Genomic DNA, 23295 nt, shown 5'->3' on the forward strand with positions numbered 1-23295 from the left:
GATCAGGGATTTCACGCAAAAAAAAGTTTCTTTGAACAAGAAATTATGATGATAAATTCTTCTTGCATTCAGCCCCAACTTTCCCCCTGGAATTTCCATAACTGATCGTGCTAGAAATGTAGGACAAATGCATCGATTACGGGAGTTTAGCTCCATTTATTCGCTAGATTTCTTATGTTTCGTCATTGCGTTTATCGCATTTTATTTCACAATCAATATATTAGATAAAAAAAACTTACCAAGTTTTTTTTCTTTTTTCTTTCCAGGTATGTGTTCCACTTTCATTGCCAATTCTATACGTGGATGATTACGAGGATATTAAAAAGGGTTTGCATAAGAGGAAAATTAAAAAAAATCAGGTTTCATTTAGCACTATTCTTTATTTTCTTTTGCTTCTTAATGGATTTAGTACATACAATCTATAAAACTTACTACGAAAAAATACTTTTACTGCATTTCGTGTCTAATGTGTGTGATCTTACGTTCTTTTTTGCTTCAATTTTTGACTAGCTAACTTTATATATTAAATTACGAAAGTATCATGTCACATGATCGTAGCGATCTTCAATTCTATCGTGATCACCACTGATTAAGATCTATAAAGAGAATTTTTCTTTCTTACATAACACGTTAAACGAAGATCATTCTGGCTTCTTTTGTGCACAGTATCGCATTATAAAAGGAAAACATTCGAAAAGAAGGGAAAAGTTTTTTTTTCTACACATTTTTCTCACTAACAAAAACAACGTAACTTTCATTTTGAGAAATTCTCTAGAACTTTTCAATTAAACGCGTATCACAAGTAAAGGTAGCAACAGAGGGGTATCCCTACAGCCTTCCCCAGTCCTCCTTAATCATGTCTGATGCCTTCTCGCCAATCATAATCGTTGGTGCATTAGGGTTGCCACTAATGATGGTTGGCATTATGCTTGCATCCACAACTCGTAGTCCCTGAATCCCGTAGACTCTCAGCCTGGCGTCAACAACAGCATCAGGATCCCAGCTTGGGCCCATTTTGCACGTTGACGTTGGGTGGTAGATTGTGAAGGTAAACTGTCGTATGCAGCACTCCCAGTAGGCATCAGATGCAAATTCCAGATGCTTACAAGCTGGCATTGGGATGTTGTGCAGACGGGACCCGAATCGTTGAAAAGCGGGCGTCTGAGAGATATTGACGGCAATTTTGATACCCTCCACAAGGACTTCAACATCCTCCCGGTGGGCAAAGTAGTTTGGAATGAGTACAGGCGGGTCGAAGGGATTAGCACTGCGCAGCTTAACCCATCCTGTACTTCGTGGCCTCAGAAGAAGGGGTAATAGAGACCACGTTTCGGCATTTACTATTGGTTTGTAGACCGTATTAAATACCCCATCGCGTAGATTTAGAATTTTCCTAATATTCTCCCCACGGTCTGAAGCTACGCAGCTGGGGGAAAAGTGATACTGAATATCGGGCCAGAGCCCTGAAGGATCAGCATACTTTGTATTGACAAATGCCACAGCTTCAACACCGGGGAATGACATAGGTCCTCGTTCATTTAAGATGTACTCAAGTAGGACAGGAGCTGTCTGGAAGCGATTGACTGTGACGGAAATGGGTTCGTTAATGATGAAAGTTAGTCCTCCGAGACCAACATGATCTTGCAGATTGTGCCCAACTGGTAGATCCTGCACTATGGGGATATTGTGCTCAGTTAAATGTTCTGCAGGTCCTATTCCACTGAGCATAAGTAATTGTGGAGTGTTAAGAGCTCCAGCTGAGAGGATGACTTCTCTCTTGGCGAGAACTTGGTAGAGTTTATTGTTTCGCTGAAATTCAACCCCGTATGCGCGTTGTCGATCATCTAGGAGGACTTTTGTAGCCTGTGAGTGAAGGACAACATGGAGGTTTTGTCTTAGTCGTACAGGTCGTATGAAGGCTTTGGATGTACTACATCTACTGGCACGTCGCATTGTGGCTTGGAGAAGCATAAATCCCGTCTGTTCCTCCCCATTGCAATCCCGATATTCATATCCCATCTCCATGCCAGCTTTGATGAATGCCACGGAAAGGGGTGTCCTCCAAGGTGCCTCTTGAACTGTCAGGTAGCCTCCCTCTTTGTGGTAAGGAGTTTTCGTTAGGTAGGGGTTTCGGTTGTCTTCGGATTTCGTAAAGTAGGGTAGAACGTCGTCAAAACTCCACCCTGGATTGCCCTGAGCCTCCCAGTAGTCGTAGTCACGGCGATTTCCACGCACGTACACCATTGCGTTGAGGACGCTTGAACCCCCCATGACTTTTCCACGGGGCCAGTTGCATCTGTTGCCAATCATAGCTTGGCAGTAGGCTCCATCGGGTGGTGGTTGTGTTTGGTATTGCCAGTCAAATTCAGTTAGTTGCAAGTAGCCTGCCATTAGTGGGGTATCTGTGACTTCATTTTCATCACCACCTGCTTCAATGAGAAGAACTGTCCAATTGGCGATTTCTGATAGTCTAGAAGCTACAACGGCTCCAGCCGAACCACCTCCAACCACAATAAAGTCGTAGTGCCGACGAAGCTGCAGGAGAGAAAGATTTTGTTATTTTAAAAATAATTTCAGATCAATTGTTGAGGAACTTACGTAGGAAGTATCAATAACTCGAGCTTCGGGATCATAGTTGTAGTAGCGATAGTAGTTCATGCCAACCATAAGTAGGGGGATGAGACTTAGAAAAGCGACAGGAGCTGCTGTAATTCCCCCGAGAGCTGAGAGTACAGCAAAAGCCATTGCGAAGAAGTGGAGAGGGTAGTTAGCCACCTAAATCCATACATCAACCTCCTGGTGTGCTGGCGTTGGGGTTTTCTCGCCCAGAATCTTCGGTCGATAGTTCCGGATGCCGTTGGAACGGGATGGGGTGAATTGCTTCTTTGCGTCTCGATCTTGTTCCTCAATATCCAGGTAGGATTTTATGTACAACTGCTCCTTGAGGTACTTTGTTTGGCGTTCGACACTTTTGCATGAGTAACGTGAACTGGATGTTGATGTTGACGCGATGGAGCGCGTTGTTGTTGATCCACTGCTGCTGCTTGTCGATGAATGGTAATCTTGAACGGAATTGCATCTACTTGGAAGTGACTTTTCTTGGCCCATCTTATGTGGGAGCTTCAATCTGAAATGAAAACAGAAGAATAGGAGGAAAGGTTAATTAGGAGGAATCTTCCTCGTGGAAGCAAAAGAAAGTCTTCCTAGGAAGACGCTGCCATTGACATTCACCAATGTGCTCTCAATTGCATTAATTGCTCCCAAAGTGCACAGAGATATAGCCATGTTGAGCTCAAGGTGTGTGACAATCAATTTCTGTGATCACATGCGTTTCATGCCGCAGATTTCGTAATACAGCCATTGAGTAAAGTGTTTACTTTCGAAAGTTTCGCGTCTTTTTTATTCTGCCTTCTCTCTATCTCCAATTTAACATTTATTTGAGACACGGCGTCACCTTGAGAGGTACAAAAAAATGCTACTTTTGTCAATCTAAACATTTCACTCTTTCAACGCGAAAATACGTGAAATAGGATGCAAATAGATGATTGATTGTTAAATTTTTGCAAGACATTGGTGATTTTTCATGATTTTTTATGAAAGTGGAGACAATAATTTTTTTAATTTTTATCTTTGAGTTGGTAAAAAAAATTAAGTAGGTTTATTGAGACTTTTAAGTTTAGCAGCTCAAGTCTGTGGCAATTTAAATTCGGTCGATTACAACATATAACATAAGATTAAAAAAAAACTATGCAAAAAATCAGCATAAATTTAAACACCGAGAGAGTTCGTTAAAATTCTTTTCCACTTCATGTCAATTTTATTCATTTTGGGTCGACTTAACACCATCATCTGGTAATGTTTCTGCGCAGGCGGTTTTCAAGTGTTTTTCCAGGTGGATTTTATGCTTCTTCTCTTTAAGCATTTAACTTCTCAAGCATTCCACTTCTGCGAGACATCAAGTGTTTAAACTCAAATGAAAGTGAAATTGATTTATTAAGCAATTTTTTTCTTCAAATCTAAAACGTGATTAATTTTCTTGGATTTTCTCTGTGCGGCATTCCACGCGAAAATTTTCTCTTCTGCCGTTTATTGCGGTTTTTCAGACGAAGATACGTTTATGATGGATGATGCAACGATAGCACACTTGAGTGATCCCGCCGACCAATCTGCTCTGATAAATTTGCAAATTGGTATTATGATAAAAATTATTTTTCTTTCTTTACCGTGATGTGGCTTGAAAGTACAACAGTAGCTTCGTGTTTTCCTCCCTTTCGTACAGCTAAAAAAAATTGATGATAGTAACATTTTGTATTATAGAGTGTTTGATTGCAATTTAATTGGAATGTTTGAGAAGAAAAGTCAATCATAACGCGTCCAGTTATAAGAGTTGGTGTCCCACAACGTGTAGAAGTTTGTTTATGCGTTGTAATACTATTTGTGAGCAGTATTAGTAGGCAAAGGTGATTTTTTTTGTAAAATTTGGCAATTTGATGGATAAAAATGGTCATATCTCTGGTTCTATGAGACCTACAGAAATTTCTTGACTAGTTTTGGAAAGGTATTAAAACAGGCTATAAATTGAGATAAATTTCAATAATTTTTAAGGTCACCTCCAGAACACAAAATGGCGACTTTTTGTTTCACAAATTTTTTTTGGGCATTTTTCGTCTTGAAGGAATCGTTTTAGAAGTTTATGATGTTTCAGAAAGTTGTAGAATTTTGCAAAACCTTTAATTTGATACTAAGATGAGCAAAATCGGTCAAGCGGTTCAAGAGATATAGCTCTTAGAACTTTTCAAATTCAAGAATTTTTCAAATAGCTATATCTTCTAAACGGCGACATAGAATTTCTTCATTTTCGGACTGGTGCAAAATTATTAGTCCTGCTACAACATATCAAAAGTTAAAAGATTTGCCTAATGGGGATTCGGAGATATTGCCCCTTAAAGTTAGGCAATTTTTGTTTTTGTTTTTAGCGCCTCTTGCGGCCATTTTTGAAACTTGAAATGTTCTAAACAGTTGTAGGGCTTCGCAATACCTTTCATTTGATACCAAGATGGTCAAAATCGGTCAAGCCGTTCTCGAATTATATCGAAAAAACACTTTTTGCTTTGCGCCGCCATATTTGCTAAACGGCTCGACCGATTTTCAAGTATGAATTATCGATGAAAACGTCTCACTGAGCTCTACAACATATTAAAATTTCAGACCTCTAGCTATAAGGGAAGTGGTTAACAGTAATTCAAAATGGCAGACGGCGGCCATCTTTAATTTTGAAAATGCGAAAAAATGAAATTTTACACCCACATTTCTATAGAAAACTTCAAACCGGCAGTCTCTATCTGTTACCGTTCTCAGGCTATAAGGGAAAGTTTGGCGCACCGGTAGGCCGGCAGGCCGGCCGGCCGGATCAAAAATTTTCCACCACCATATTTGGAAAGAGGGTTGTTTGAAACGTGCTCATACTAAGTTTGAGCCCGATCTGAGGTGGTCGGAAAATCCGACGATTACAATACTTGGTGTTGGCCACGAAGTGGAACACCAACTAATTAATGCATAATTTTTCGCACATTGTGATTTATTGAGAAAAGCATTATTTAAGCGTTTGAATTTGATATCTCACTGGGAAATTGTACAAGTTGTAGGTAGAGTGCTGTTGCACAATGGTGAGATCACAGAGTTGAACAGTGATCTCGGCGGAGGAGCATTTTGTACATCTAATTGTTTACTTTCACGCCATCATCAACGCTATTACCATAGCCACTTGTATGTTCCATTGGCGGGTGCAGCGACTGCAGGTGAACAAAGAAAAAAAAAAACGTTCACATGAGACGCGTGGTAGGGCTTTGGGTGATTGGAGAATTAAATCATAATTGAAGTGGGTAAAAGGAGCGTTTTATGAGACGGTGCATGCCGAGAGAGAAAAAGCCCGTAATGTTGCATGAAAAGAAAAATATTCTTGAAAATAATTAACTGTTGTATAATTTATACATATGCGATTTTCATCTGATTTATAACAATCGCATTAGAAGCATTTATTATTAGGAAACTTTACGATACGACGAAGCTATATATATTGCATTTTATGTTATGTTTTCTGTGCCTCCCTCGGAGGAGTTTCACTTTTTTTTACTCCTCAACACATTTAAAACTCTGTTCGGTTTTCATTTTTATTCTTGAATCTTCATGGCGGAATGCACACATTGAAATTGCTTTGTGACAAAAAAAAAACATTCTTTTGTGGGAAAAGAATAATGCCAAAATAATGTTTTATTGACCTCACCTGGGGAGGTAATTTAGTCATTTGAATTACTTTTGTATTATGTGATGACGGTTGAATTCAAAAATTTGACATTGACATTTATTTTACGTCATTCATAACTTAAATGTCATCCTTTATTTCCGTTAAACGGTCTAATTTGAATTCTAAAAATTTAAATAAAAACCAGTTAGCTGAAAACTATTAATAAACCGCAGATGTAGCCACAAAATTACGTGACTGTGTCTGCAAAATCTCTCCTCACAGACCTCTGTGGCATCTCCATCACACCTTAAAAGTCACGGAGAAAAGACTGTGTGATTGCATGTTTTTGAATTGCATCTATATCGGAATATTATGTGTATTTAGGCGGAAGATAAATACTGCGAATCTCATTTCACTTTCATTCAATACCACCAATCTTTTATTTTTCTCACAGTAATCTCCTTTTCACGCTCACGATTGAATATAAAAGACCTCTATTACATCAAGTATTGGTGTTTTTTGGGCACGCGGGTGTCCACAGCCAAAAAATATAGCATGGATGGAACAGTATAAAGCGAAAGAACGGTAAGTAAAACTTACGGGCTGTGATTCTTTCTTTGTCAGTGAAATGTGAAATTGACGGAAAATTGAGGATGGGCAAATTTTGAGGAAGGCTTTCTCGCGTACCGAATCACAGCCAACGCGCAGATAATTTGTGAGAAGCCTTAATCGTGGGCGTTGGCTGTGATTCGGTACGCGAGAAAGCCTTCCTCAAAATTTGCCCATCCTCAATTTTCCGTCAATTTCACATTTCACTGACAAAGAAAGAATCACAGCCCGTAAGTTTTACTTACCGTTCTTTCGCTTTATACTGTTCCATCCATGCTATATTTAATTTTTATCTTTGCAGTTTATATATATTTATCTTTGCATTTTTATATGTATATATAATGTATATATCTATGCATTTATATATATATATATATTATTTTATTTTATATGTGTATATAAAACGCCCCGCTTCGCGGGGCGTTGGACTTATGCAACTCAAGATATGACATGTAAACTTTAAAACGCGATATCTCCGGAACGGCTACATAGATTTTCTTCATTTTTGGCATGGTGATAGATACTATAGTCAACTATAACATATCAAAATATGAAGCAATTCTATAAAGCGGTGCTCGAGATATTCATCGAAAACACATCGAAAATGTTGTTTTCGATTTCAGCGCCACTTGCGGACATTTTTTGAACTTGCGATGTTTCGAGCAGTTGTAGGGCTCGTTAATATCTTTCATTTGAGCCCGAGTTGATCAAAATCGGTCAAGCCGTTCTCGAGTTATGGCCGATTTTCGATGAAAAATTGTGGCGGCCATATTGGCTAAACGGCTTGGCCGATTTTAGAAAATGAGCTATCGTTGGAAAGGTCTTGATGGGCCCTACAACATATCAAAATTTCAGACCTCTAGCTATAACAGGGACTGAGATATAAGCAAAACAAAATTTAACAGTTATTCAAAATGGCGGACGGAGGGGTGGGGGGGTGGATTTGACATCATAATCGTATGTCTTCCACCCGATATATGAACTTTGCCGTTGACCGCAAGTCTCTATCTATTACCGTTCTCTTGTAATTTAGCAAAAGGTTCCGGACGGCCGGACGGACGGCCGGACGGACGGACGGCCGGACGGAAAGATTTTTGGCGCATACGTTTTTTGGAATGTGGGGACCCTAATTCGTGCTCATCCCAAGTTTGAGCCCGATCTGACGACTTTGCATTTTTGAGTGTACACAGAAGCTGTGCTTCTTTTAAGAAAGAATCACAGCTAAAAAAGCGACCGCATACCACGAAATTGCTTCAACAAAAATTAAAATTCTGTGTTAAGAGTGTTAAGAGAGCGGCAAAAAGCAGGAAGGAAATGCGATTACGGCATTTTAATGCCTGAGAGAATGGAGTCTATTTGGAATTTCAAAAGAGTTTTGGGTCAAAAAAGTCATCAACTGATGCGTCTCGAAGAAATTGATGTGTATTTGTGCAAATTTCTCCAAATATTTTAACATGTCATTATCATTAGTATTTCTTTGAGGTGCGCACAAACACTTTTGTCCTACAGGGTGAGCCAAATAGATTGCGGTGAAAATTTTGAAATCAATCATTTTGTCCTATTTGCGTGGGTGGTGCAATTTTTCCATGGACATTTCTATTATTTTTTCCTCTCACATTGGTCATTTTGTCAATATTTCTTTGCAAGTTTTAACCGCGGAATTTACTTGCAAAATATTGGAAATCATTTACCTTAGCTTGGGAGAATTGAGTAATGACAATTTTTTTTAAGTGCAATTCAGTTTAGCAAATATTCTGTTATTTTATTCTTTCAAATTTGTGCTCAAAACTTTCAAAGAACCTTCAGGATTTTTTTTTAAAGTTTATGTCCTGATTAAGGAATTTCATGACCTCTAAAGTAAATCTTTGCAGCATTCACGGTTTAGTTTCACTTCCTATTAGAAAGATTTATTGTGGCACTCGCATGGGTACACAGTGTAAGTGTGTCTAAATGGTTTTCTTTACATTTGAACATATTTCCATGATGCCTCACAGCTGGAATGCAGAAGTAGACGGCGCGATTAGGTGTGATACGAATTCTAAATTTCTTTTGACACGCGGAGAAAATTTGAAGAAGTCACAGCTCTGTAGCCACTTGATGGGCACAACACCACCTGCATTATAGCGTCAAAAGAAAAATGATTTTATTGGGTCGCGCATAAGCAATTGATCGCGTGCTGATCTACATTTTCAACACTTTTGCTCACCTCGCATAACGCACTAACCTTAATTTTTCCTAATTTTCTATCCTCATTAATTGAAATGCTTCTTCTCTCCTCTTCTTTGCGATCTTCACACATTGATTGTCTGTGAGAGTTGGAATTTTTGACCAAAATTTTGCTATATGAGATCTATTTTTTCCTCATTGTTTCTTATTTAGTTTTTTCTCGTGTTGGCGTCTTTAGAAAAAGTTTTCTATTTCTCAAAAAAATCATTTTCTCAACTGATCTTAACACGTGCGATCGCATAAGAATACATTTAAATTTTTAAAACAAATATTAATAAATGAGGAAAAAAATTTCACTGCTTTCGAAATTAATACAGACGAAGGGGAGGGAGGTGGCCAACCCATGTGTATGCTGAAAAATTTATTTATTTTTTTCAAAGAAAGGTTTCTTCCCAACATAAGAAACACATTTTCACGAGTCATGAATTTGAGAGAGAAAGATCAAACACCAATAAATTCAGCATTAGCATCTCCGTGTGGTTTTCCACCATGTCTGCCCTATACGATTAAAATGCATATAATTTACTGATGTGTGGATGGGCTATAAAAGTGCAATAAAAAGTGCAAGATCGTGGATGAAACGCGGTGGGAAGTTGTTGAAGAAAGAAAAAAAATAATTCAGAGGAAATATCACTCGAGTGACACTCTATGCGATCATTGACCCTACAATTGTGCATTTTGAATGGATGGAAAAATTACAACAGTGCTGCAAATGTGACAATCATGCAGCATTTTCACTTGCAAAATTGAGATCTTGGTGTAAATTGAGATCATGCGTTGTGTATGAACTTTTTTTTTGAAAGTGATCACCGTGATCATACTCAACTTACATTTGTCACTGAAACAATCCTTTGGCAAAATTTGGATTCATTCTATTTGCTATATATTTTCACTTCCACTTTCCACACAAAAAGATCCTCTCAGTGGTGATCACACACTCAGATAGCAAAAAAAAACCTTTTTTGGCGATGGCACAAGATCACTCAATGAAACTTCCACATAGGTTAACTCTTACACAATGTACACACAGGAAATTCAGCTAAAAGTCACACTAATTGATGGAAATTCGTTGTTGTGTGAAGGTGAGAAAGTTTATTTGTTTCCAAATTTTGGTGATCGTTTGGCGATCTCACGCGATCCTCAGTTTAATAACTAATATTTTGTTGTCACTTTTATTGCGCTGGCAATCACTTGATCTTCTTTTTTGTTGTGAATGGAACTTTTCTTTTACACTTTAATTGCTTCACTCCTTGCTTGGTGCGCTTTCGTGTCCGATCTGTCTGGGAGATGTTGGTAAAATGATGGAAGACAAGACCAAAGGAGAAAGAGACTCTGGTGGGTAAAAATCTACGTCGTCGTTTGGGGAGGGAGGCATCGTCGACTTCCATGGGTCTTTCTCTTTTTCCAGAGGCCACACCGTGGCTGTGTGAGTACAAAAATTGTTTGATTTTATACTAAAGCACATTGTATAAGAAGCCTTCAGCGAGTTTGATTTCCAGTTAATGGAATTTCTCTCCATCTCTCTCACCAACTGGGGGTCTGGTTTTTCCTTCTCTCAATATACATCGATTGGGTGATCATTTAAATTGAAGAAGTTGTAAAAAAGGTGGCTTTCCTTCGTGATCGCATTTTCTCGAACGGGGATCACCCTACAGACTCTACTGTGACAGAGTTAGCGCGGTGCCATTGAAAAAGTTGACTTAGAAATGGAAAGTTGTTCAATATTTTCATGTCGTTGGTGCATTTTTGCAAAGAGATCATCAGATGAAGAAACAAACTGCACCACTAGAGCATACATAGATATATATGTACTTTCCTCTTGAGACAATGTAAAATGATTTGAGAAAAGTATAGTGGATAAAATTATGTCGGGGAAAATTAAATGCATACACAGAGTCATTTATTAATTTTATTGATATCGCCGTCTTTGTTAGAAGAAATGGATATACGATCATATTGGATCTTCACAGTTTCACTGACATATTAAGAGATCACGATAATTTGCTACGCCTTATCTGTGCAAAACCACTTGATTGCACTGTCACACCTTTTTATATGCTCATACCAGTTCGTTTTTGGTAAATGTAGTTCAGAGCACGTCTATCAGTAAGTAATGACCGTTCAAAGATCCCAAAACGTGAAGAAAATATCAAATAAACTTATGTTGCTATGAAGAAGATCATGCGTTAATGTTAGTTAACCTAGATATGTCTAATCTAACAACTGTAGTTGATTTTTACAGATTTTTTGATTAATGATACTTTGTACTTTGGGAGACCTTTAGAGCGATCCTGGCTTGCCATCTTTCAGTAAAAGTTATCAGTAACAGTTGGACCTTTTTAGGCAACATAGATCCATAATTTTCTTTGTACAACAGAGCATTTGTGTTAAGATGACAATTAATTTGCCGAAACGTTGCTGGAAAGCATAAAAGGCGTGCTTTCTTTCCTCCCGACTGCGATTCCGACTAAAAAAAACTTTTCATTAGCTCCATAAAGTCTAGAAAACTAGTTAGAAGCAAAGAAGAAAACCATTCACTTCTGTTTTCCAGCAATGCCTATAATAGCTTCTTACTTGTCTTGGTAAAATTAGGTGTCACTGTTTCAGCTCTCTGTGGTCTATTAAAATTTGAATTTCTCATTAGCAAAATAAGTTTTTTTTAAACAAACTATGTCAAGAAGAATTAGGCAAATTAAATGCATTTTTTTATGGCTAAGTTGTGAAAATTAATAGAATTTATGTAATACGTAGCAAAGGCATAACAAAGTATTTCTTACAGAGAGTCATAAAACTAATGCTTAATCTCACCTAATTTGGGCAATTTCTACAAACGATTTTTTATTCTGTGGCATGAAAGAAAATTACCTACAATTTCGTAAGATTTAATGATAATTCCAACTTCTTCCGTCAGAAGAAATTTTTCCTAAATTTGATGTAATGATAAAAGGGACGGGAAAACTATGTGTGTGGATATAGATTTTGTTTTTATTGCGATAAAACGGATAAAACCAACCTCTAGGGTTTGAAAATAAATTTCCCCTAATTTATTATCAAATGAGATGGTTTTTTATTACACGGAAGGAACAGTGTGAAGTAAATTAAGGTGCGACGGTGAAATATATGTACATGAAAAAGAGCATCAGTAGCTAAGTATAAAAAGCTTTTCGGACGAATTTTAGTTCCATTAAATCATACCAAAAAACAACATATCCAATGACAATTTTTTCGAGGGAAATTTCTAATTTTGAAGATCAAATATTTAATTATCCTATTATATTTGTGCCATTGATAGTGGTCTCCATTCATTAATCAATTAATTCAGTGAAAGTCTCTTAATATTTCCTCGTGCACATATTTTTGATTATTTCCCCGCGCGAAGCGAGAGAAGAATCAATAAAAAAAATCAAGTGGATTATTAATCACAGTTATATATATTTTTTCCAGCTGCGTGAATTATAAGTGAAAAGATAGTCAAGTTCAATGTTACGTCTTCGGCAGCATTTGTTGGGGAAACATGACGATTTCGGGGAGAAAAAAAGATGAGAAGACAATAATTTTCTGAAGAAAGTTTTTCAACAATAAAGGAAGCTTAACCTTCAATTGTAAATTCATGTAGGTAGCAAAAAGTATTTGGCATTTATCCGCCACTTTGTCGCAATTTAATCGTTTTGATTCTTTGTTGCTCTATTGAGAAATTTGTAGCCAAAGTCAAGTTCATTTTCTTCGTTGGTTCATATTTTAATGCTAATTGCGGTCCATGAAGTCGTCACATCATCGCGTACATTTCAATCGTACACGCGGGGAGATTTATTGGCGAATTTTGTGCTATAGTGAAAGTAAAATTGCAGTTTTTGCTCATATGCCCCGTGTACAGGAACAGGTCTTCAATCACGCTGCCAATTTTATCGCACTAAACACGATGTAGTGCACTCCCGGTGGCTTTTGGGGTCGGTGTAGAGTTAATTTGACAAAGAATATGCTGCCCCGCTGGATTATGCTTTCCATTTCATTTGAGAAATCACATGGAATTGGAAATACTTTCACACAATTTTGCCATTTTTAGCAAAGTACCATAAAGTCAGGCATATGCTGGAAACATTTATGATGTCTTTGGTGAGAGTTTACGCATAAACAGAGCTCATTGTATGCAATATATTCAGTGCACTTTCAGCTACTGAAAATTTTAATAACAGCGAGGATTTAATTTCAATTTGTTGATGGAGAATAAAATTCTGATTAATGTTTTTTTAAATTGTATAAAATAATTCCATTTAGACACATGAAATAGCTCCTCGCGAATATTAATTTAAAAATTAATGATAATTGTAAAATATTGTTATTTTTTTCGATATTCAGTTTTTCGCAGTTAAATGATTTTAAAAATGGATCGTTTAACTAATGATTAAATATTCTTTAGATTGATTTATGTTTTAGAGTCACAATAATTTCTCATTGCTGCGTTCTAATTATTTTTAGATATAAATAAACATTTAATTCAATGCTTAGATATTTTTTTTTAATACACTAAACCCCTTTAGTGTGTGCGAGGTTTAACACTGAAAACCTAATTAATATTTTTAAATTCAACGGATTAATTTTCACCTTTAGCAAAGACATACGCCGCTATATTCCGAAGTAACTTTTAGTACAATTCACCTTTTTATCTGCATCCAAAAGCTCTCATAGAAAGTGAAAGTAAGAAATGAAAGCAACAAACTTAATTGACAAGGTGAATTGCTTTCAATTATACTGCTCAGTGCAGTGGAGACGCCTGGTTAAGCGTAATGAACTTTCAAAGCATTTGGAGCTTTTCCAACATACAATTTCAAGTTGCATTTTTACAAACATCAGGTCACTGAACGAAAGTGGATTTATTGCTTGCGGCTTTTAATAAATAAAACCTCTTCTGTTCTTATTCGACTCTTTATTTACATAACTTTAATTACAGGCGCAACAAAATATTTACACATTTCTTACTTACAAAATATTCTCTATCTTGGCTTTTCTTTTCAAATTTTCTTATACAATACAAGTTGAATTAAGTTAAGGATGAGTTGTTGGAAAAATTATTTCCCTCTAGAAAATCTCAATTGACTAATCATCATTTGCAGTGGCATCATTTTCAGTGGTATTAGTTGCAGCATCAGCTGTTTCATTGAGATGCCTTCGGCCACGGTAGGATGAATGGGTGTCCTGCAGCCAGAGTTCTTTCACCATGTCTGCACCCTTTTCACCAATCATTATAACTGGGGCATTGATGTTTCCACTCGTAATTACGGGCATTATACTCGCATCCACAACTCGCAGTCCCTTTATGCCGTAGACACGGAGTTGGGGATCCACCACAGCTTCGGGATCCCACGAAGGACCCATCTTAGCTGTACCTGACATGTGGTAGATGGTCATTGTGTACTGCCTGATGGCACATTCCCAGTATTCATCCGTAAAGTGGGGCAAGTGTTTGCAATTCGGCAGTTGCTTGCTGTGGAATCTGGCGCCAAATTGTTTCATAGCCACAGTTTCGGCGAGGGTGAGGGCGGCTTTTACACCCTCGCGCAGGACATTCACGTCATCACGATGGGTGAGATAGTTGTGATAGAGAAGGGGGTGTCTCAGGGGATTCTTCGAATGGAGAACAATGGAGCCCCTACTTCGGGGACGCAGCATCATCGGGAAAACCCCGAAAACGTCGCGATTGTTTATCTCACTGAAGACTTCGTTGTAGAATTCATCCGTCAATCCGTGGGCATTCTTAATTTGAGTTCCTCCGTCAGAATTAGTTGAAGCACTTGTCAGCATAAATTCAATGTCTGGCCAGTCGTCTGTCTGATTTCCATACTTGGTAGTGATGAATCCTACAGCTTCCAATCCAACACTACTCGTGAGTGGCCCATCCTCCGTTGTGGCGTACCTAATGGCTGAATTTAAATTCACTAAACGACCCATGACGACACTTATGGGTTTATCCACTAAAAATGCCAATCCTCCCACGGCAATGTGATCCTGAAGATTTTGTCCCACTCCTGGAAGGGGATGAATCACCGGAATGCCGACTTTTCGCAGATTCTCCGGTGGTCCTACCCCCGAAAGCATAAGCAAGTGTGGGGATGCAATAGCCCCAGCAGAGAGAATTACCTCCCTCTTTGCATAAACCTTATGAGATTGACCATTCCGGAGAAATTCAACCCCTAGAGCTCTCTTTGTTTCAGGATCTATTATGACTCGCGTAACATGACTATATAGAGCTACATGGAGGTTTTTCCGAAGGCGAACGGGCCTCAGGAAAGCCTTTGCTGTACTACACCTCGTTCCTCGTCTCATTGTAAATTGGTATAGGGCAAATCCAGTCTGTTGCTCCCCATTTACGTCCACAATGTCATAACCCATTTCTTCACCAGCCTGTAGGAAAGCTATTCCAAGAGGAGTGTTGTAGGGTGAGTCCTGTACGGTTAAATAGCCTCCTGAAAAGACATTAACAAACAAAAAGAATTATTAGCAATTTACATTGAAGATTTATTTAAAGCATTAATCACATGCAAATTAAAAATGATTGATGACAAATTTATTCCTTGCTGAAGAGCTTTTACTGTGTGCAATCAATCACATATATTGTTTAATACCTTCACGGCCAATGCATTTGTAAAGCAATGCAAAATTTATCATCAAATAGCGTGCCTTAAATATGTCGGAATTTAGTACAACAAGTTGTTCAACGTATTTTTTAGCATTTCAAAATTTTCTGCAAAAATTCACGTAAATAAATAATATCGCGGTAAACTTGAAAGTTTATTATGCTACAAATTATGTAGGACAATTTTTAAGAGAATATTATAGTTTAAGGATATTTCTTGCAGCTTTTCTCACAAAATTTTCCTATCATTTAGTAATTTAAAAACAAGATTTAAGAGACATTTATAAATTCCTAAATAATCTTTACCTGTTCCATGTTGTCGCTTGTTAACAGCTAAGTAGGGATTCCTCTGATCCTCTGACTTCCTGAAGTAGGGAAGGATGTCTTCATAGCCCCATCCGGGATTTCCCAGCTGTTCCCATTGATCAAAGTCCCTTTTATTGCCACGAATGTAGAGCATTGTGTTTAGCACGCTGGATCCACCAAGGACCTTCCCTCGTGTCCAGCAACATCGTTGATCAACCATAGCCTGACATGCGCTCTTCTGCGGTTGTGTCCTGCATGGAAATACAATTTAATAGCAATTACTGAAACACCGCGTCTGTTAATCATATTTGCAGATAGGTTAATCATTGTTTCTCTCTTGTGCCTCTCCAAAGTGATGAGGTATGAGTATTTGAACTTGTCGTATTTGCTCATTGTACCAATTTGTTGGAGCTTTGAGAGCGTTACACACGTCTGGCCGTTGGAGACGCGCGGCTCCAACCACGTGGCTTAAACTTTTGGTTTCAATCACGAAAGATCAACAGCAAAAGAGAGTGTTGGATAATAGATCGTGAACAATGATGGTGTATGTTTGATTTTGCAATTGTATTAGCTAAGAGAGGGCCATCGGCGGATAAATTCGGCAGCTTATAGGGCCAAAAAAAAATTAAAATTTTGATTTATATTTTATTAATGGCTCTGAAGTGACTTAATAACTCTCTGATTGCTTTTTTCTCTCGAGATTTTAAACTGAAACTGTCAAAGCTTTCAAGCAATGCGCCCGCGGTAGACTTTCAGATTCCTTACGGGCTATTTGTGGCTGTTTGTTACACATTTCGTGGGTTTTTGATTGTGAAATTTGGGCATTTCACTTTGAAAACATACACATAAAATGAAATCAAATGCCAAGAGCAATTTTTCTGCAACTTAAACTCTGAAATTCCCATTTGTGGATCAAGTTTAATGTATTCCAGGCGATTTAAATTTAATTGGTTGCGGTGTTTCGGCAAAACTAATTGCGCCAAGTGAAGAAGTAAAAATTCTTTTGACTTTTTCTTCTTTTGCTAATAAATTGACCTTAATTGTCAGGTACCTACCAAATTGCAAAATACTTGAGAATAAAATTTAAAAGAGGAATATTGCTTTAGAGTTTGTAAAACATTTGATTTCTATTTGTAAGCTTCCGTTTCTTTCGCTTAATTGGTAATTTTATTTGTTCAAAGATAGAGCAAGACGTTAAGATCAATTCTCAAGCTTGCGCAAAATCACAATTATTCAAATCTTAATGATCTCAACGACATTTTGTATGTTCCAATTGCCATTCCGTGTGAATGTTTATAACTTTGGAATGATATAAAAAATAATTTGATGCCACAATGAGTAGTTGATGGGTGTTGGGAGGCAGTTGAGATGCCAAATTAATTACAGGGGGGCAATTTGTTTCCATTAGACGTGTTGCAAATTTGATTGCATAAAAATTGGAAATTTTGTAGGTCACATGTGGAGTTTTCTTCAAGAAGCAACAAAAGAAATGTTTTTATCGTACTTTGATGTCTTTCACGCAATTTTTATTGCGCAGAACAAGCAAATGATTTCAGGTAAAAAAAACTATATTGCGCAATGGGAAACAAGACGATATATGTGACAAAGCGCACGCATTTGATTACCACGGAATGTCAATGAGTAAATTCTTCAAGAAAAAGATGAGTAAATTAGCATGGAATAATAAAAAAAGAAAGCGTTTCATTAGTGTGGTGAAATGTGTAGCGAAATCGCGGAAAATCTGTCAAGTGGTGGAGACGCATTTTAATTAAATTTAATTTAATTAACAACTTTTTATTGTCAAAGGCCTTATCTGACTCACAGAAAATTTACCCGGTGGTCTGCTCTTTTTGGACATTTTTTTTTCGAGAAATTTCGTGTAGATTCAAAGCCACAATTTCATTGTCTTGGTCTTAAAACAGAAAAAGTCTTTCGAAATATTAGACACGCGCCAGCATTTTCTTGGTCATTTAATAAATCGTGTCATTTCTTACTGTATTTAACGCATCTACAGGTTTGTTTACCAACGCGCTAATACAATTTGTCAAATTAAATTGGAATAATAGAGTAGGGTTACAAACATACATATTTGTTGTTAGCCGGGTAAAAAAAAACTGGTGAAGAAAAGACAAGAGAGGCGCTACAAATCAAAAATTCATCGAACTTTCGTTTTCACTTCGTCATTTAGTATGAATTAACAATGAAATTCAATCACGCATTGCATTTTAAAGGTTATTTTGCTAAAAACATGCGGGGAAGGAAAATTGCAAAGTTGTTTAAGTGGGAAAATGTTTATTTTTCTAATTAACTTTTCAAGAAAATCATTTTTTCTTTAACCTTCTTAAGATTTGATATTTCTCTCAATTTTGAGTAATATTTATCGTATTGAAAAGGGATCTAGCAAGGTCTTTTAACTTAGACTCTGAAGAAAGTCTCAAAGAAAAGCCCAAAAGCTCATGAAAAACAAGTAGGTAGTTTAATTGCAAAACTAGTTTAGTCATTAAATTTTTTTTTGTAATCTCAAAACATAAATTGTTTTATATTCAAAAATTTTAAAGAGATTTTTAACCCCCATTTATATTAAAATATAAATTTATTTTGATGTTTTGACTATAAACTTTCCTTGCATAACAAACACCGTCCATTCTCAATCAGAAATTCCAATTTCTTCCTCTCATTTTCAATGCGACTGACTCTTGAAAGTTGCGCACCATCAGAGGTGCATTCACTTTGCGCGCATTTAAATGCAAACCCACAATATTTAGTGGAAAAGATGATAAAGCCACAAGGAAAGGCTGGCAGATTGTCCGGTGAGATGAAAAAGAAAGTTTTTCTTTAATTCCCAACGCAGATTACACAATTTTGCGAATTGTTTACCGCTGTAGTGCGTCAATGCCAAGCGGAGCATATCCCAGATTTATTCAAGAAAATAAATATATATTCACCAATCGTTTTGTAGGTGGAATGAGTATAAAGTTTAAATTTTTGGCAAAATTAAATTAAAAATTTTTGGTGGTGTTATTTAATAAAGAGGTCGTTTAGTGTCGCTGGAAGTGAATGTCCAAATTTATTTCCTCAGGGGGTTTATAGCTTACACAATTTGCATTCCAGATTTTTTGACTTCTTCTCATGAAGATATAAAAATTATTATTTCTTTATTTCGAGTACAACATAAAACACCTTCATGACTTTCTGGTTTAATTCATATTTTTTTGGATTATCTAACACTTTATTGCCCGAGGCTGGGCATTGGGGCATTTCAAAACATGATTTTGTCAAGCGAAAATATAAACTTGCACTATACAAAATTTTATTCATTAATACAGATATTTTTGATTTATTAGATTTGACGTTTTAATTTAATTTAATAAAAAAAGCACGTAGAAAAAAAATAATTTTTTGTTCTTTTTGTAATGAACAAATGCAGTTTTGTGTTAAACTCTACTTTACCCTGGTATTGAGGTATTTTTAGCGAATAAAAGAGCTATAGAATATCGAATCTCTCATTGAAACCTAGTCTGATAAAAATCTGTTAAGTAGAATCTGAATTATGATCGATTATGTTAAAAAATCTCAAAGATTCAAAATGGTGCCTAAGAACGTTTTTAATCTTTCACTAATTTACTAATAAAATCAATTAAAATCTCTGTCATAACAATTGCTGAATATATGTATTAAATATAGTTGCAAATAAAATTCTCACAACAAAAAAAAATTAAAATCTAACAACTAGTCTACTTAATAAATTTTATTTAGTTTTTGTATGCAATCGTTTTTAATTTTGAAATAAATTTCCAAAAGCAGTTAACCCCTTGAATTTTGCAATGGTATTTGCATCAAAAAAGGGCATGTCGAAAGTATATCAATGCTAAAAGCAACATTCACCTGTATTTCCAATCCAATTTGCTTTTGTGGAGGTAGAGAGAGAGTATGGGAACGTCTGAGATTTCAGTCTCATGGCCACCAGCTTCGAGAAGAAGAACTTTCCATCCTGGGACTTCCGATAATCGTGATGCCATCACGGATCCCGCTGATCCACCCCCAACCACGATAAAATCATACTCTTTGTCGACTTCTTGAACGTTGAAGGGTCGATTTTCGGGATCATACAGATCGTAGTTGTAGAAGATGAGGGAAGAGACCAAGAGGGGTAGGACTGCGAGCCTGCCGAGAGTCCCTAAACCGGCAGCAGCAGAGAGAGCTCCACCGAATGCTTTGGCAGCACTACTAATCCCAATCACAGTTTTCCCCGCACCAGCAACAGCCGATGCGGCACTCCCAATTGCCGAAACGGCTCCCTTTGCAGCCCCCAGGGCCGGGACAATTTTTGGGATGACATTGACTACAGCAGCTCCCACGGAGATTGCAGGAATTGTCATATTTTATCCCTAATCTATAAATACACTTGCTTGCAAATCACTTTGAATTAACATACACTCACTGTGGAGTCTTTTGAAACTAGGAGGAGGATATAGGGGTGTCCCTAGGTGATCTTTGGGGTGATCTGTAGGCATTAAAATCTCGCGTAGTGCACAAATTTATCACATAAATCAATCACGTAGGACGATTGGAGGCACATCTGGCATTTTTCTATGAAGATCGTGATGCTGTCGCGGAAGTTGTTTGCCATTGTGAACACCCTCTGAAGTAGTCGCGGAAGAGTATTTATCACAAGAACTGCCGCAGATCTCCGTTGTGCGGAGCACTCAATGTTGAGTGATTAACACCTCACGGGCAGTCATAACTCATCTTGCAATTGGTTGAATTGATGAGTTTCAGGAGAGCACAGAGATTACGTTAGGATTACAATTTGAGGGAAAGATCGCAAAATTTCTCTGTAGATAGTTTAGACACTCCTTGTGGTGAGGTATAAAATCCGCCTGCCTACGTGCACCTGGTCATCAACAGGTAAATTTCGTCACTTTTGCCACTAAACACGGAGCTTACGACGACTAGGCAAAAATCGGCGCGTTAAAACCACTTTCTCTGCGATCGCATCAAATATGGATGGAGCCGGAGGAGCTTATGGGGTTTTGGGGTCCGCACTGGCGAATGGATGGAAATAAACTGGCTCGCTCGGTGATTTCATTCGGGCTGTATTGACTGCATTTTGGCCTTCCACCACAAGCCACTTCTTCGCCAAAGAGATCTCGTTTGGTGCTCGTGCACGAGGTGTAATACCTTCGACTTCAAAATGTACATGAAACACGTTCAGTTATGCAATTGAAATATTTGAAGTCTCGCTTTTTTTCCTGCTTTTCGTCTCCGCGCGCGCACATTTCTTTTGCGGGTGGTGGGGTTGGGAAAAGCATAGGAAGCATAATTTGATTGAGAAAGAAGAATAAAAAGCGATATGCAGTGCCGCAGGTGAAGAAATAAAATTAAGTAAAAGAGAGCAAAATGAAAGCGAGGGTCATCCACTTGATCTGCATTTTATGAAATCATTGATTAATTTGAAATTATGATGTGCTGATTTCATAAACATTTTTCCTTTTTCTTCTCATTTCAGGTGAGTTTCCACACGTGACCTTTTCCCATAAATTGCACCCGTCGTGAAAGGATTTTTTTTGCACCACACAAAAGTGTCTACGTGAGATGTGAAGAATTTCTTGCAGGCAATTCATTCACAAAATGAAATTACGGAGGAGAGATGTAAGACCTTTTAACTCTCTTATATTTCAATGAAATTTTCATGAAAGGTATCAGGTAAATATTCTACTTAATCGAAAAATTATTAAAGAAATATTGATTCGGAGCTTGAGGTTAATCTTCCAGGTTCCTATATCTGAGATATTTATTAAAATTATTATTAGCAGACTTATTCGGAACCAAATTCTTTTCAATTTCATGAAAACTTATAAAATTCAGGAAATTCTTAAACCTTTAACCTTTTATTATTTCCTTCATTGCGTTTTCTATTCAATTTCCAATTTATTGATCATCTTCTATTAAAATTTAGGCATTTGCAAATTTTTCTCTCTTCTTATGCAATTGATGAATATGCGGCATTTATATGAGTTTTTTTTTGCAATTGTACGAAATCTCTCGCTAAATGGGACAATTAATGATTTATTGAGCAATTTTATGAGATGCTGGATAATAGGTTATTTCATCAATGACCTGGTGAAAGAAATGAAAATTTAATTGCAAATGAAATGAAATTGAAAGAAATCTAAGGAGAAATATTTTGCAAAAATAAGAAACGGAAGGAGAAATAATTTCTTACCTTCACAGTCATTAATTAAAATAGAGTCGATAAATAATTTTCTCGCAAATAATACATCATCTCTTTGCATAACTTATGGCCGATCATTGAGTGTACTTTCTATGCGCAGTGAAGGAGTCATAGTGGACAAAAGAGAGCCTATAATGTTACTTACATACAACCTTGACCAGTATTCCATACTCTACCGTGTGCCATCATCAGTTTTTTTTTTATTTCAAATCATCCACACACCACATTGATCATATCCAGCAACATTACCAAGTCAAATTGATGGTGTAGTAAGATCAGCAGAGGTGTGATGGTGAAATGTACCCATATCTCATTATTTTTCTCACTGAGCGATTCAATGCAATATATATGGCATTTTTATTTGCACACATCGTGTGTGTCTTACCTCCTCTCTTGCACCTCTTTGTTGATTCACAGTTCAGTGAAAGATGCTGATTGGAAAAATATCCAACTTAATAATTGAGTGTAACGTGATAGATAAATAGTAGGTAGCAAAGGTTTTCACTATGCGGAATTTCCACACATTCACAATATAATTTTTATGCTCATTTTTTTTATTTATTGTTTCAACATGCTGATCAGTAGCTGAATTGTCTCGGAAAAAAATATTTCTTCTGCTCCGTTTGGCTTTATTTAGGTGATTTTCGCATTTACTATTCTTGTGAAAAATGCACTAAATGCTCACAATTTTATGCCAATTCACAAATGTTTGTTGTAGCGGCATGAAAAGAAAGAGTGTTTGGAGAAATTGAGGTTTCAACCTTGGCCCAAAGTGATCTTTCTCCCTTTGGTCTCTATACGTCGTGAACCGCGACATTTGAACATGAATGCGAATTGTGTAAAAAGAAAATATTGATTGTCTTTTTTGGTTACATGCACTAAGATTCGTGGGAGTCCACAAGAAGCTATTTTGAGGTTTTTTTTCGTTTGTACACTCACTTATGGTAAGGGGGTATGCATTTAATATAAATTATGTCTTGTGCAAAAACTCTTGTATTGAAAAATAAAATATCTTGTGTTTTGAAATTTAAAATTTTATGATTT

General features: G+C 36.9%; 3 protein-coding genes across 4 annotated transcripts in view; 1 reads left to right on the forward strand and 2 right to left on the reverse strand.

Annotated features, from left to right (window-relative positions):
* LOC129787150 (flotillin-2) overlaps positions 1 to 23295 on the forward strand; it is a 131420-nt gene that overhangs the window by 43219 nt on the left and 64906 nt on the right. The window lies entirely within an intron of this gene.
* Positions 361 to 10456, reverse strand: LOC129787142 (glucose dehydrogenase [FAD, quinone]). The gene is made up of 3 exons (XM_055822480.1): positions 9910 to 10456; positions 2599 to 3127; positions 361 to 2535 (listed from the first exon to the last, which is right to left on the reverse strand). Exons 2-3 carry the CDS (start codon positions 2743 to 2745, stop codon positions 829 to 831), a joined length of 1854 nt encoding a protein of 617 aa, XP_055678455.1. The 5' UTR covers positions 2746 to 3127; positions 9910 to 10456; the 3' UTR covers positions 361 to 828.
* On the reverse strand, positions 13984 to 21088 carry LOC129787120 (glucose dehydrogenase [FAD, quinone]). Its single transcript, XM_055822449.1, has 3 exons — positions 19902 to 21088; positions 16017 to 16267; positions 13984 to 15540 (listed from the first exon to the last, which is right to left on the reverse strand). Exons 1-3 carry the CDS (start codon positions 20393 to 20395, stop codon positions 14174 to 14176), a joined length of 2112 nt encoding a protein of 703 aa, XP_055678424.1. The 5' UTR covers positions 20396 to 21088; the 3' UTR covers positions 13984 to 14173.

This window comes from Lutzomyia longipalpis, chromosome 1 (genome assembly GCF_024334085.1).
Source record: "Lutzomyia longipalpis isolate SR_M1_2022 chromosome 1, ASM2433408v1".
In the NCBI taxonomy this organism is placed as follows: domain Eukaryota; kingdom Metazoa; phylum Arthropoda; class Insecta; order Diptera; family Psychodidae; genus Lutzomyia; species Lutzomyia longipalpis.